Genomic DNA, 14293 nt, shown 5'->3' on the forward strand with positions numbered 1-14293 from the left:
TGGGAGATGCTGGCAGCTTCTACTAAGATTGTTGCAGCATATGTTCTAAGTGAGATTAGGGATATACTTTGAAGGTAGGGTTTCTGATAGGTTGGATGTAGGAGTGAGTGGAAGAAAGGGAACAAGGACGACCCCTAGGTTTTTGGCCTGAACACTTGGGTGAATGGTGGTACCATATCCTGAGATGGGGCCGACTGGAGGAAGAACATGTTTAGGGAAAAAAAATAAGAGGTCCTGTTTGGACATGTTGACTTTTAGATGCCAATTAGATGTTCAAATGTAAATGTTAAATAGATGAATCTCAAACTCAAGAGAGAAATTATGACCGGAAATATCAACCTGAAAATCCTCAGTATATAGATGATATAAAAGCCAACCAATGGAATGGTATCATCTAGAGTTGTTCTGTCCGATACAGTGGCCACTAGCCACCATGTGACTTTTAAACTGTTAATTAATTAAAGTTAAATAATATTAAAATTTCATTTCCTCTTTTGCATTAGCCACATTTCGAATGCTCAACAGCCACATATGACTAGAGGCTATTATATTGAACAGCACAGCCATAGAACATTTCCATTTTCACAGAAAGTTCTATTAGAAGCACTGAGGGTAGGATAAGAGGAAAAAGGATAAAATCAGAAAAGGGCTAGATGGATGAAAAATAGGGAGGAAGAGAGGGAAGGGGCAACGGGAAGGAGAGAAGAGGTCCAAGAACTGAACTCTGGGCAGTACAAATTTCAAGGATGGAAAGATGAGGAGAGGAGAGAGTAATGAAGACTGAAAGTGGCCAGTGAGGGGGAGGCAAATCAGAAAAGGAGGGTAATTCTGGAGGCCAAATGAAGAAAGTATTCTGAGGAGGGAATGATCAGCTGTAAGGAATATTGCTAAGAAATCAAGTAAGCCGACATCTGAAAACTGATTAATGTGTTTGGTAAAATGGAGGTCCTCTCTGGTAACCTTGAAGAAGTTTCAATGTCCTGATGGGACCAAAGCCCGAGTGGAGTGGGTTGAGGAGAGAATGGGAGGTGAGGAAGTAAAGACAATGAACATTGATATTATCTTCAAGTTTTATTATAAAGGGGAACAAAGGAATAGGTTGATAGCTAGAGGTGTCCACAAGGACAAGTGATAGCTTGTTAAAATATGAGAGTTATTTATAACCTATTTGAAAATTAAACACAGGAAAACTTTTTAGCTCATTGTTCAATTGCAAAGCACACAGTCACAATTTATTACACCACTCGTACTTCAGAATTTTTCACTAAATGTTCTTTCAAAGTCTTAATCAGATAACTAGCCACTAACTTCTTTTCCTTCTTCCTTTTCTTTATACGGGTTGAGAAAAGGAAATTGGAAAGGTAAAAGCCAGATTTTTCACTGACTTTCAAAACATATGTCTGTGTCAGTATTTTTTTTAGACTGAGAACTTAAGCGTAGGCCAGATCGTTAAAACGGATCTCACAGAGTCATGCAGATGATATTCAAAAATTGAAAATTCTAATCATGTCCCTTTTTATTTCTTTAATCAAAAGTAGGGTTATTTTTTCCATTTAGAAACAGAGACATTATAGCACATTTTTCCCTGTAGCAGTATCAAACTGAATCAGCACCTAAAGAAAATTTCCTAAGTTTTCTGAATTAAAAAAAGAAAACAGTCCTAAGAGATTTCACCTCAGAAATGAAATGGGGAAAAAAGAGCTAAGCAAAAATCAAATATGGGAAAACATTTGAAATAAAAAGGATAAACAAAACAATAAAATGTTTTAATTTTAGCATCTTCACATTTATAAATTTTAAGGTGAGCCTTCAAGCACAGAATTTAAATATATTTTTACAAAAGAAAATAATTATACCCTTACCATTCCTAAGTTCATGAGAAAAGCTATAAAACACTGTATTCTATATTGATAAATTAATAGGACTGTGGTAAAGCAAAAACGTAAAAAAAGTTGAGTTTCCTGTGTTATATATTCTCTCTGGATATGGTAAACATGATCGGTAATTTAAATGTAAATCGTGAAGATAAAGAAATTAGGTTTTGAAGACCTATTACTTACCATGCAAACTGTTATCAATTTCAATATTTTCAGACATTATTGAATTATTTGTGCTGTAACTCAGACCAAGAACCATCTGAAGATCTGAGAGATTCAGTCGTGCTGTTAGCTCACCACTTCTATCCCCAACCTACAACCACAAGCATTTATATTTTAGAGTAGTATTTAAAGACAAAGAATGGTAAAGATTAGTTGACAATGTTATGAACCTAAAACTGGAATAAAATAGAGAAATGAAAATGGTTATAATAGAATTATGAGACTATGAATGAAATGGGTTTTTTCACTAAGTTTTTTTTAAAGAAAAAAGAAAAGGGAAGTTTCTAAAATATGGCAATAGGACAGCTAATTGTAGTCTATCAGTTCTTTAGTTCTCTAAATATTCGATTGCTCTTAATTGCTATGATCATATTAAATGATAATGCAGATTATTCTGTGATGTGTTAACTTGGATCACGTGAATAAAATTGTCTTAGAATATTTTATTTTCATTCTGTAGTAACAGTTAACATTTATTTATTAAACCAGAACTAGACATTATACTAGGTACTTTTACATACATTGTCTCTAATCCTTATAATGATTTATAAGGTAGATATTATTATTATTACTATTATCCGTAAATGGGAATAAGAAAAATGAGGCTCAGAAAAGGTTTCTAAGCTCAAATAGGCAGCAAGTGGCAGAACTTGATTCTAGAAACCATGTTTTTCCTCCCATACCATGCTACTTTTCCGTGGAGAGAGGAGATATGGTGGAGGCATATTTTAGTAATCCTTCAATGCCCCCATGCCCGGCCTTACCCTCCTGTCCTCCTACATCAAGGCCAGTGCAACCATATCTCTGATCTGTATCTCAGAATGCTTTGTGCAGTTCTTATGCCAAGAGAACAACGTATAATTAAATTTATTACTCAGCAATATAAGAGCGATCTAGAGAAATAACAGGGCTTTCCTCCCTGCTGATTTGTGAGTCACAATAGCACACAGAGCAATTTTTTAGTTTCATACCTCTCTTGAAATTTCCAAGTGCTTTTCAGCAAAATGCATGGCTTGATCATGATTTCCTAGAGCTGTGTATGCATTTCCTAAGCTCCAACATGCTCTTCCTTCACCAATTCTACAAAATAATTCAAAACTAACATGCAGTTATCTGAAAGGAGGTCTGTGTGTGGACTAAAAGCTACCCAGCAAAAGTTAAGATATAAACAATGCTTTGGATTTATTTGGTCTTTCTATCATAATAATAGAGACACATTAGAATACCCAGATAATACTGAACTCAGAGACAAGTATTAAAATGGAAAACATCCTTTAAAAATATGCAATGTATTATAAAATAAGCAAATCTCAGGGATTTGGTCTTGTAGTTCAACTACCCCATTTTCTTTCTATGACCAGCCCTACCAGGTAATCATTTGGTCCATGTTTGAACACCTCCAGAGACAGAGAACTCACTGCCTCTTGAGATAGCATACTTCATTTTGAACAACTGTATACAGAAGTTCTTCTTCAAACTGAGGAAAAATCTCTCGTTCTAAAGCAAACATAATAGACTAAAGGCCTGCACAGATATGCTGTTTTTTTCATACAGTTAAAAACCACTAGCCGTTAACATGTGAAAGTCAGAAGATTTTTATATAAAACTCAGGACTCCAGCTTCTCTTGAAAAAAGAGGAGGATCTGGACATAACGGACCCTCATTCCTGTCTGGCAACAATTAGCTGGAGTTGCGTAGCAGCTGCCCCGTTTATATTGGGCCTTATCTCTAAGTTTACCACAATTCCCACACTAATCTAATCAGGAGGACCTGTGTTGGCAACTGTTTGTGACCTAGTTACTGATCTTGGTTCAACTATATGGAAGGAGTCTAATCCTCTAACACAAGATAACCTTTCAAACAATAATATACAGAGGATGTCACTGAAACAGAGGAAATTCCTTAAAAAGGAATTAAAAAGAAAACAAAGGAAACAAACAAACCAAAAAGAAACTTAAAGGGAAAATTCTTAGCATTAAACAATGCATCTATATTTTACCATAACTATAGTAAAAAGGTGTACAGCTTACCTATCATTTAGTTCTTGAGCAATTGCTAAGTGCTTCAGATGATAATCAATGGCCTTTTCGTAGTCCTGAAGTAAAGTATATGTGTTTCCAAGACTGTAGCAAGACTGTGCCTCTACAGCCCTGTCTTTAAGCTGTCGAGCCAACAGTAGTGTCTTTCTAAAAGAAGAAATTAATTCTTACATAATGGTCATTTTAATTTTTGGCTATAATAATCAAAAATTAAAACTCTCACTTTTCCTCCTGCCTTTAAAGTAAATCTGTTTTAGAGCTTAATATGCCATACTTTATTACATTTAGACAAAATGAAAAGATGTCTTTGAAAACACAAAAAGCAAATTCCACTTTTAGAATAAATTTGAAAGTCCTACTTATTCTCCAGAGAAAAGGAGTACTGACACATGAGATTGAGTGCCTTTAAAGATTAACATAGCTATTTTTAACATTAAAAAAAACTTTCCCTGTTGCAGTAGCAATAACTTAAACTAAGAGACTTTTGTCCACATAACCTCTTTTCAATCATAGTGTTGCCTTTACATTTGTCAAAATTTAAAATACTTAGTTAAAATTCTTATACGAAAGGCCATTAGTTACTGATTTATGAAAAATATTAAATACTACATTTAAACATTAACCGAATTCTACCTAACCCATATGGAATCGTCAATGAGAAGCCAGTGTAGCAGTTAAGAGCATGGACCCCAGAGCTAGACTGTCTGGGTTCAAATCCCAACTTTGCCAATTACTAGCTCTGTGATTGGAGCAAGTCACTCAACCTCTCTATGCACTAGTTTCCTCATATGTAAAATACTTCACAGGGTTTTGTGAGAATTAAATGAATTAGTATACATAAAGTGCTTAGAATAGCATCTTGCTCACAGATGCTAATAAATGTTAACACTGTTTTGTTATTATTATCAGTGCTTAAACCTACAGATGCTTTGGGATCCAATAATTTAAATGACTCCTTATAACTTCTGCCAAATAGTATAAATACTTCATATCATTTATAACTATATGAAAAATAAGTATATGATAATGCGATATTTTTTTTTAAGCAAACAAACCTGAAATTATATATTTAACGATGATACCTTCAAAGCTGTCACCATGGGAGGCTACACACTTATTCTAACATTGCCTTTGGAATTGCCTTCAGCTCCTCTGGTGTGACCCTTTCTGGCACACCATTATTCTTTGAAGGTATGGTTAATTTGTAAATGGTCAGAAGTCTTTCTGGAACCACATTCAATTATTAAAGGAGGTTTACCAAACTACTGCTTTCTATCCTGTAGGGTACAGATCTATAATGTTGATAGCCTTCTTGAGTGGCCCTGAAAACAGTTCTGAAGCAGAGTTCTACTATATACATATATATATATTTTTTTTTTTGAGGAAGATTGTTGCTAAGCTAACATCTGTGCCAATCTTCCTCTACCTTGTATATGGGATGCCGCCACAGCATGGTTTAATGAGCGGTGTGTAGGTCTGCACCAGGGATCCAAACTGGCAACCCCAGGCTGCCAAAGCAGAGCACATGGGATTACCCACTACACCCCCAGGCTGGCCATGTAAAATATTTTTAACCAAAATTTTTGGAAGGCGGGGGTTAAGTTTCATTACTTTATATACTCATTCTTTTTTTAGCCAAATAGACACCATCCACTTGATTACAGAACTTTTCAGTATTTTATACAAGTACACCATTTATCAATTAAGACTTTTCTGTCTTTTGGCTTTAAAATATAAGAAACTTTTATATTTAAAATCAAAATATATACTCCTTATATAATGATGTATTTTATTTGGGAGGATATTTCATACTTAACTAATCAACCAACAAATATTAACCATCAGTCAATGTTTAAAATAGGGTGGGATGACATTCTAGTTTTTCAGATGTACTTAAAGCAATTTTACCTTTTTTTTCAGGTGACAAACTATCTAGAACTTTCTCACACTGGCTTCTTTAATGATAAAATACAAATCAATCACTGTGTCTCTGGTTCAGTCAAACTGGCTTCTACCTAAGGTCCGTATGGGCCTTCAATCCCGATAATTAGGGAAAGCTCCAAACAATTTAGAAAGCACAGACTAGGGAACCTGAAGCAGTCTAAACTTTGCTATCATCTATGCTTCAAGTCTACTGATAGGTTAAGAAGACCCTGCCACAGAAGACGCTGGGATTGCCCGCTCCTCAGGTAAATGAATGAGGCCTCAGTTTACAGTGAGGATCAAAGATGGGCAGAGAGGGTGGGAGGAGAACTGCTCAACACGAGGGTGCGACAGTGGGGAAAAAAATTCAGTGATCACTGGTGGAAACTAGGGCATATTTTTGTTATCAGGCTTTCTTATGGCCTCCCTGCAAACCCATAATTGAGTGGAAAAAAGGCGTATAAATATACACACCACACATGCTAAACAAATTTAAAAGTTAAGAATTTCATTTAAAACAATTAGTTTTAAAGATAAAAACTAATAAAAATATAAAGGGGTCATACTGTTGCTATTAAATCTTAGGTACAATAATATTTACTGAGCACTATGTGCCAGGTACTGTGCTAATAAGTAAGTGCTTAATATATTCTTTCTTTCAATCCTCAACAATCCCAAAAGCAAGGTATTGATATCTTCCATTACAGATGAGGAAACTGAAGCTTAGACGCCCAAGGTCCTGCTGCTAGTATGCAGCAAAAAGCAGGGTTTAAACCCAAAGCCTATGATTTAATAGGATTGCAAAGCTACTCATTTTACATTTATCTACAGAAATATTAGACTAACTTGTAGTATTCAGAGGCAGTTTCAAATTCACCAAGAAATATATATGCATTTCCCAGGTTGCTATACGCTCTTCTTTCAGCTGCTTTATCTCCAAATTCTTTTGCAATAAGGAGACGCTGAAACAGAAAATTTTAATTAGATATAGCTATAATGTAAAAAAAAAAACCTAAAGAATAATCTAATCATTGTTCAAGCACTCATGGAGAAAATGGCCTGCACTGTACCTGCTCGTGAGCTATAACGGCATCCCTGAAGTTGCCAAGAAGGTAATGCGTGTTTCCAAGATTTCCAAAGGCACGTCCTTGGGCTGCTCGGTCACCCAAAGCAGTCACTAGTGACAGGTTTTCCCTAAGTGATAACAAAAAGTTGTGAAAAAATAAGTTTGAGAAAAAAATTTATTGATGAGAAAAAAATTTAGTGATTTGATTTACAAATCCAATTCTTTTTATCAGAAAAAAATTTAAATAAGCTTACAGCCATGATGTGCCACATTTTAAAAATATATCTGTGATGGAGGGTGATTACAGGAAACAGCTATGAACACTTGACTAACCATTCAGGTAGGCTTCTGCCCAGAGTCAAGGACAGAGTTAATCTTGGAACTCCTATAGTTAAGAAGTTCTATGAAATTCTATTGATAAAAGACTAAATTTACTCCAAATAACTTAAACGAACCATTGATATTTCTTGTTTTTGCCACTAAGTGGCACTGCTCTGCAGTTTAAATGAAAGCTTTCCTGGGGAGGAAATTACCACTACTACAATACTGTAACATTTGTAATGATTTGTTGATTTATTTTTACTAGTTAGTCCATAACTTTAAAACCTTTGCCAAACCTAAAAACTTACCACCAGATACAGAATAGATAGAAGAGCCATGGCTGAGGTGGGCCACATGGACGACATCAGAGCTACTCACTCATAATAATCCACGGCTGCCTGCAGAGCGTTTCTCACTTCTTCAGGAAATTCTCCTACATCCTGAGGACCAGGGCAGCCAAAACTTTTCCCTTTCGCATGATACACATTTCCAAGATTGTAAAGTGCTCTTGCTTCTCCCACCTAAATGAAGATAACAGCAGAGTTTACATTTTGAAATCAGAGGCTAGGTATTATAATACTTATCAAATATATTTATTTGTAATATCCTTGCTATTATGGTCAATAGAAAGAAACGTTTACATTGGCAACCTGTACAGAACTAAACAAATGATTACTTAATGAAAGAAGGACCTCTCACTATTTTCTCTTTTTCCTCTATTTAAAAATTTTTATTATGTTTCTCTTTTTCTTCTATTTTTCTACGAATATTTTCTTTTCTGGTATAAACTTTTAGATAAACTACAGAATAAAGAAATAGTATTAAAACACAAAACAATTTCCATGAAAACATCTGGCCTACCATCTAATGTTTCCTTATTACCTTGTCATTAAGCTCTCTGGAAATATCCAGGTGTCGCTGACAACAAACTACAGCTTCATCAAAATTCCCAAGGACCTTTAAGGTGTTCCCCAGGTTACCACTAGCTTTGGCTTCCCCCAGCTGATCTCCAATAGTCCTGAAAAACAAAGCAAATGATGTTAAAATATAAAGCAGCCAGAGTACAGTTTTCCCTAGAGGACAACTGATATGCTTAAGGTAAGAAAGGTCTATTAGCCTTGAAACCCACTAAAAATAAAAATTTAAAACTTCCATTTCCGTATTTAAATTTAATTAATTTTTATTCATTTAATTAAACTCTAGGATTATTTCACTACTATTCATTCATTGAATCGGAACTCACTAAATGTATTGTCAGCTTTTTTAATAGAAAGAAATTATTTTTTAAAGTGACAGTTAATTTAATGAGAAAGAGTATTAAAAAACTTTAATTAATTACCTTGCAAGAGTTAAATCATGATGATGGTATTCTAATGCTTTGGCATAATCACGCAAATAAAAATAAGCATTGCCCAGCTGGCTGTAAATAGCGCTAAGTGTTTTTAGGTCTTCAGTTCCAACTTGAACTGCAGCTTCAAAGAAGGACACACCAGCACGGCAGTCTCCTGACTTACACAGACGTTCCCCTTCCAAGGCCAGTTCTAGGCAAGAAGCTTCCATTCTATAAAATCACACAGGACAGACATTTACAGCATTACATTACACCCCCACAGTGTTTTTAACTTCGAGTAATATAATTTAAATGTGGACTGTGGCTACTCTTCCTCAGAACAGCTGCCTCTCTAATTAACGTATATATACATCATTGATAAAACAGTAAACTATTATTTATAGCAAGACCTAATTTGCCCATTCAAATATCTCTGAACCTCCAGAGGTCTTTTATATGGGATAGCTAAATATCTTTATGTGGAGCCCATTTTAATTGGCTCACCCAGAGCAAACCACTTTACCAACGAAAGAACCTAAAGTAGTGTCTCCTAAACTGTTCTGAGTTGTGGCAGACTTACGGACTTCCTGAGAGTTGGGGAGAAGAAGGGTGCCTGCGGAAGGTGAAGGCCCCGAATACTCTTCTCTGTCCAAGTATCCAGGTGATCTACTTACCTGTCCCATCAACCCCTCCTACCATCCATCTCTCTTTCTCTGTCTCCTGCACTCATACACACACCTACACACACACACTCCTTCCTCTTCTTACCACCAAAGGATCACCTGTACCTTAGAAAAACAGAGGAGCAAAATATCTTGATCCACAAGGCACACTTCCATAAGAGAACTAAGTGTCAAGAAACTTTACATTAGAAAGTAATGATTTAAAGATTTGCAGAGATTCTAATTCTCAAAGTCTGCCACTGATACTTCAGGTTCTAATCCTGAACTTCAGTAGATGCCCTTCACCAAAGGTGCCATTGTCTTTCTTCAACATTTCCATGATTTCTGCCAAGTCTATGTACTACCTTATCATTCACTTAAATGTGTTTCTATAATTTGGCAAATTTCCTTTAAATTGGCACAGTTATTAAAAAAAAAAACCTAGCTTCATCCAAAGCAGTATCCATGAAACTATGAGTTTGATGTGATATTTATGTTTATCTTCTAATGCACATTAAAACAAATATGTAACTATTAAAATTAAAAAGAGTAATATTACCTTATGTGCCACCAGTGGTATACATATCACCCTCTGGAAAACTGATTTAGCTCATCCAGCATTTAAATTTCTGAAGCAGCACTAAATTGCTCCTTACTAGAATTAATTTTGAGCAACTCTAACAGAGCAGTGGTTCTTAACCCTGGCTGCACAAAAGCAGAATTCATATGGAGCACTTTTTTAAACTCTCAATGTCCCTCCCCTTCTCTGGGTGTGAGGTCTGGCCGTCAGTATTTTTTAAAAGCCCCCAGGTAATTCCAACGTACTAGCGAGGGTTGAGAATCACTGCTTTAACAGGAAATGTGAATTAAACCACCACTCACCCTGAAGTCATTCAAATATGAGTACGTTTTTGTACTCCTAGTTGCAGGTCAATTACCTTGTTTCTTCAGGTGCTGTCTTTTAGCCTATAAAACCTCAAAGTTCTTTAGAGCCATAAATTTAAATAGAACTGTAAAAGTGGCAAATAAATCTGATGAAGCTAAAAGAAAAGTCTGGACTACGATTAACAGAGCCAATTACAAAGGTTCAAAGCAGACTTTTGGTTCAGAATAAGCAGATTTATGTAGTCATCTCTGATAGGTAATTTTCAAGTTTTATATCCAGGCATCTTTTTTTATAATTCAAGTGATTTAGCTAAAGCTGACTGTTCACAGTTGGAGCAGTGATTTCACCCTCACTTTATGGATCTAGGCAAAATAATGCAAGCAAAACTCTATTTAACATTTTGCTCCAACATGAGACCAAGTCAAGATATAGGAGGGAAGTTCTAAAGTACATGGAAAAATAAATGAGTTAAAGCAGAAACCTTAAATTGCTAAATTTATATTTCTTTATATGTCATTTCAAATTAATAAAGCTTGTTTTTGTTTTTCACAAGTGAAAACTGCCCTTTAGAACTGTATTTTGAAAATGTGATTTCATAAAAGAAAAACATTATTTTTGTTTAAGATTTTATGAGGTTACTGGTGTATTCTGTGTGTAAAGAGAAATGAGTCAGCAAAAGATTAATATATAAAAATGTGATTTTATTCAAGGGTTCTTTTGCTAGATCAGGTACCTGAACTAGTTGTCTTTATTTGTCTAAATACTGAAATCATTCAGCTTCTAAGAATTATCATAGGGGAAAAATTGGAAAACATATATAAATATATATATATTTTTTTCCTGAGGAAGATTAGCCCTGAGCTAACATCTGTGCCAATCTTCTCCCACTTTTTATATGTGGGTCACCGCCACAGCATGGCTGATGATTGGTGTAGGTCTGCACCTGAGATCTGAACCCATGAACCCAGGCAGCCAAAGAGGAGCATGCCGAACTTAACGCCACAGGGCTGGCCCCAGAAAAGATATTTTTACATATAAAATACATTACTTTTTCTATTAAAATTTTTTAATTTAAGCATGATTCCAATTATGTAAAAAAATTATACAGTGAGCAATTTCACTGCTAGGAATTGATCTTAAAGCTATATGAACAGAAATTCAAAGATATATGTAAGAGGATATTCACAGCAGCAAAAAACCACAAACAACTTAAATGTCCATCAATAGAGTATTGGTTAAAAAAATTACATGCTACCATACAATGAATACTAATGATGGCACATGATTTCACTGTGGGAGACGGAGAGAAGTAGTCACACACAGCAGCACCATCAGGATGATCAGGTTGCAGGCCAGGAAATTAGAGATAAGGCAGAAGTGGCTCTTCATATTAAGACATGTAAAAATTGGAGTTTACAACAGTGTATCCTATAGCCATATAAAACAGGGAAGTGTCTTCTTCAAATAAATATCTTCACCACAGATATCTGACCTTCTGGATTTAAACCTATACAACACTATACTGGAACCATCAATACAAATGATGTTGCATCTAACAAAATTTAGCGATAGACTGAATGGTGTCTACAAATTTTCAAAAAGGCATTTTACATAATTCTCGTTAGAAAGAGTGATAGCAAATTAGAGCCCTGCTGGCTACCCAGCCATCCTTGAAGTCCACGCAGTGAAAATGCCCCATAGGAGAAACTACCTTAGAAAAGTTACTTCAGTAACTAATTCCCGAAATGAAGTCCAAAACTCCCTAGTTTATGATTAATTCTGAGATATATTATGACATTGGCATATTTTATTAGAAAAGAAGTCAATATTCTGGCAAAATCTCCAACAACGCAATCAAATATACCTAACTGCGAAATAGTCAAGGAAGGTTGGTTTATAAATTTTTCAGAAGATCATTAAATAGTAACAGAGAAAGTAATTTCATATCCTCTCTATCTCTATGAGAGAATAGAATTACTTCATTTGTTTACCAGTTGAGTTGAAAACAAAGAACATACCCAGAGTAGCAGGCAAACCAGGAAAATACCTCTTCATTAAAATACATCCCATGTGCAATGTTTCTTTTATTCTTCCTAATGGCTTATCTAGTTGTATAAGCAAAGAAACTACATATCTAATAACAATAAACAAACACAGTACTATCTTTGACTGAAATGTTTTCATTTTTGCTAATAGATTGAACATTATAGCTGTAATTCCTCATTTTCTGCACAAACATGTCATTTCAATTTCTCTTAATTTTTATATTTTATTATTTTTACTTCTACTCTAGAGTTTCTTCTTTACCTCCTTAATTTTGTTTTTTTGCATTCACAGTATGTCAGTGAAAGCAAAAGAGGATTAAAACTTTGATGCTACATCATTTTAAAAGATTTAATACTGATGATGTCCAAATCTGACTCTCCCCTCAAAGGGCTTACATACTTATTTAAGAATAAATGAGGGGCTGGCCCCATGGCCGAGTGGTTAAGTTCATGTGCTCTGCTTTCGCAGTCCTGGGGTTCACTGGTTTGGACCCTGGGCGTGGACACGACACCGCTCGTCAGGCCACACTGAGGCAGCATCCCACATGCCACAACTAGAAGGACCCACAACTAAAATATACAACTATGTACTGGGGGGACTTGGGGAGAAAAAGCAGGGGCAAAAAAAAAAAAAAGAATAAATGATGGGAGGGTTGCCCACGTGGCCTAGTGGTTAAGTTTGGCATGCTCCACTTCAGTGGTCCAGGTTTGGTTCCCGGGCACAGACCTATAACACTCATCAGCAACCACGCTGTCGTAGTGACCCACATACAAAATAGAGGAAGATTAGCACAGACGTTAGCTCAGGGCAAATCCTCCTCAAGCAAGAGGAGGAAGATTGGCAATAGATGTTAGCTCAGGGCGAATATTCCTCAGCAGAAAAGAAAAGAATAAATGATGGGATTCAGGACTTAAGATTCAAAACAAGAGTGCTCTGATGGCATCTTCTCTATTGTGCTGTCTGTCTTCTGTGGTTGCTAAATCTCTTTTTATGGACTTTAGCTCCACCTTCCATGTATTCTAATTGGGCACGGACCTTTTCTATTACCAGTCCTAGCCCCCATAAACAATTTTCACCCATTCACTTTACCACACATATCTAGTTATTCCAAAATTATCTTGATTTAAATTTTGATTGGTAACAGTTTTGAAAGTGATTTTACTAGATATTATATCAAATTTAGTTCTCAAAATTACCCTCTGAGATAGGTATTATTACAGAAGGAAAAACTGATGCTCAGACAGGGTTAAGTGACTTGCTCAAGATCATACAAAGGCAAAGATGAGAAATGAAATCCTGCCTTTGTCTCCAAAGCCAGTGTTCTTTCCACCACTCCACATTACCTCAAACTATTCTTCAGGAAAGAATATTATTAATAACTACATTTATCTAGCAAAATTGAAGTATTCAATACCAAAATTATACTCCTTTACAACTTATGTGCAATACTCTAATTTTACAACATTAATGTATTGAAATGCTTATTATTCATAGCAACAAGTATGAACAAGGAAATACCAATTCTTTTCAAATCCAAAACTAGAGAAACTAATATAATGAACCTGATATATCCATCTTTCAACATCAACAATTACCAATATATGATATACTATCAATATATGTTTCATCTCTACTTCCAACCTCACTCTCCACCACAGATTCTTTTGAAGTACATTCCAGATAGCATATGATTTAATTTGTAAATATTTTAGTATGTATCTCTAAAAGATGAGTCATTTTCAAAAAATATAATCACAATACTATTGTCATAACTAAAAAAAATTAACAATAATTACTTAAAATCAATCATATACTTTTTTAAAGTTTAGAAACTATTCCATTTTACTATCATTCTCCACTTCTCTCTACCTTCACAAAGAGGTTGCAAAATATTTCATAAAGCATTCTGATTATCTCTCAG

General features: G+C 35.1%; 1 protein-coding gene across 4 annotated transcripts in view; it reads right to left on the minus strand.

Moving 5' to 3' along the window:
* Positions 1 to 14293, minus strand: part of GPSM2 (G protein signaling modulator 2) — a 47426-nt gene that overhangs the window by 20063 nt on the left and 13070 nt on the right. For all 4 annotated transcript variants that reach the window (XM_023641512.2, XM_023641511.2, XM_070268597.1 and 1 more), the window contains 8 exons: positions 8788 to 9009; positions 8331 to 8466; positions 7827 to 7969; positions 7132 to 7255; positions 6908 to 7023; positions 4130 to 4285; positions 3071 to 3179; positions 2061 to 2190 (listed from right to left, as the gene is read on the minus strand). In XM_023641512.2, coding sequence (XP_023497280.1) covers positions 2061 to 2190; positions 3071 to 3179; positions 4130 to 4285; positions 6908 to 7023; positions 7132 to 7255; positions 7827 to 7969; positions 8331 to 8466; positions 8788 to 9008 — 1135 coding nt within the window. In that variant the 5' untranslated portion in view covers position 9009. The remainder of the gene's footprint in view (positions 1 to 2060; positions 2191 to 3070; positions 3180 to 4129; positions 4286 to 6907; positions 7024 to 7131; positions 7256 to 7826; positions 7970 to 8330; positions 8467 to 8787; positions 9010 to 14293) is intronic.

Source organism: Equus caballus, chromosome 5, assembly GCF_041296265.1.
Source record: "Equus caballus isolate H_3958 breed thoroughbred chromosome 5, TB-T2T, whole genome shotgun sequence".
Lineage (NCBI taxonomy): Eukaryota > Metazoa > Chordata > Mammalia > Perissodactyla > Equidae > Equus > Equus caballus.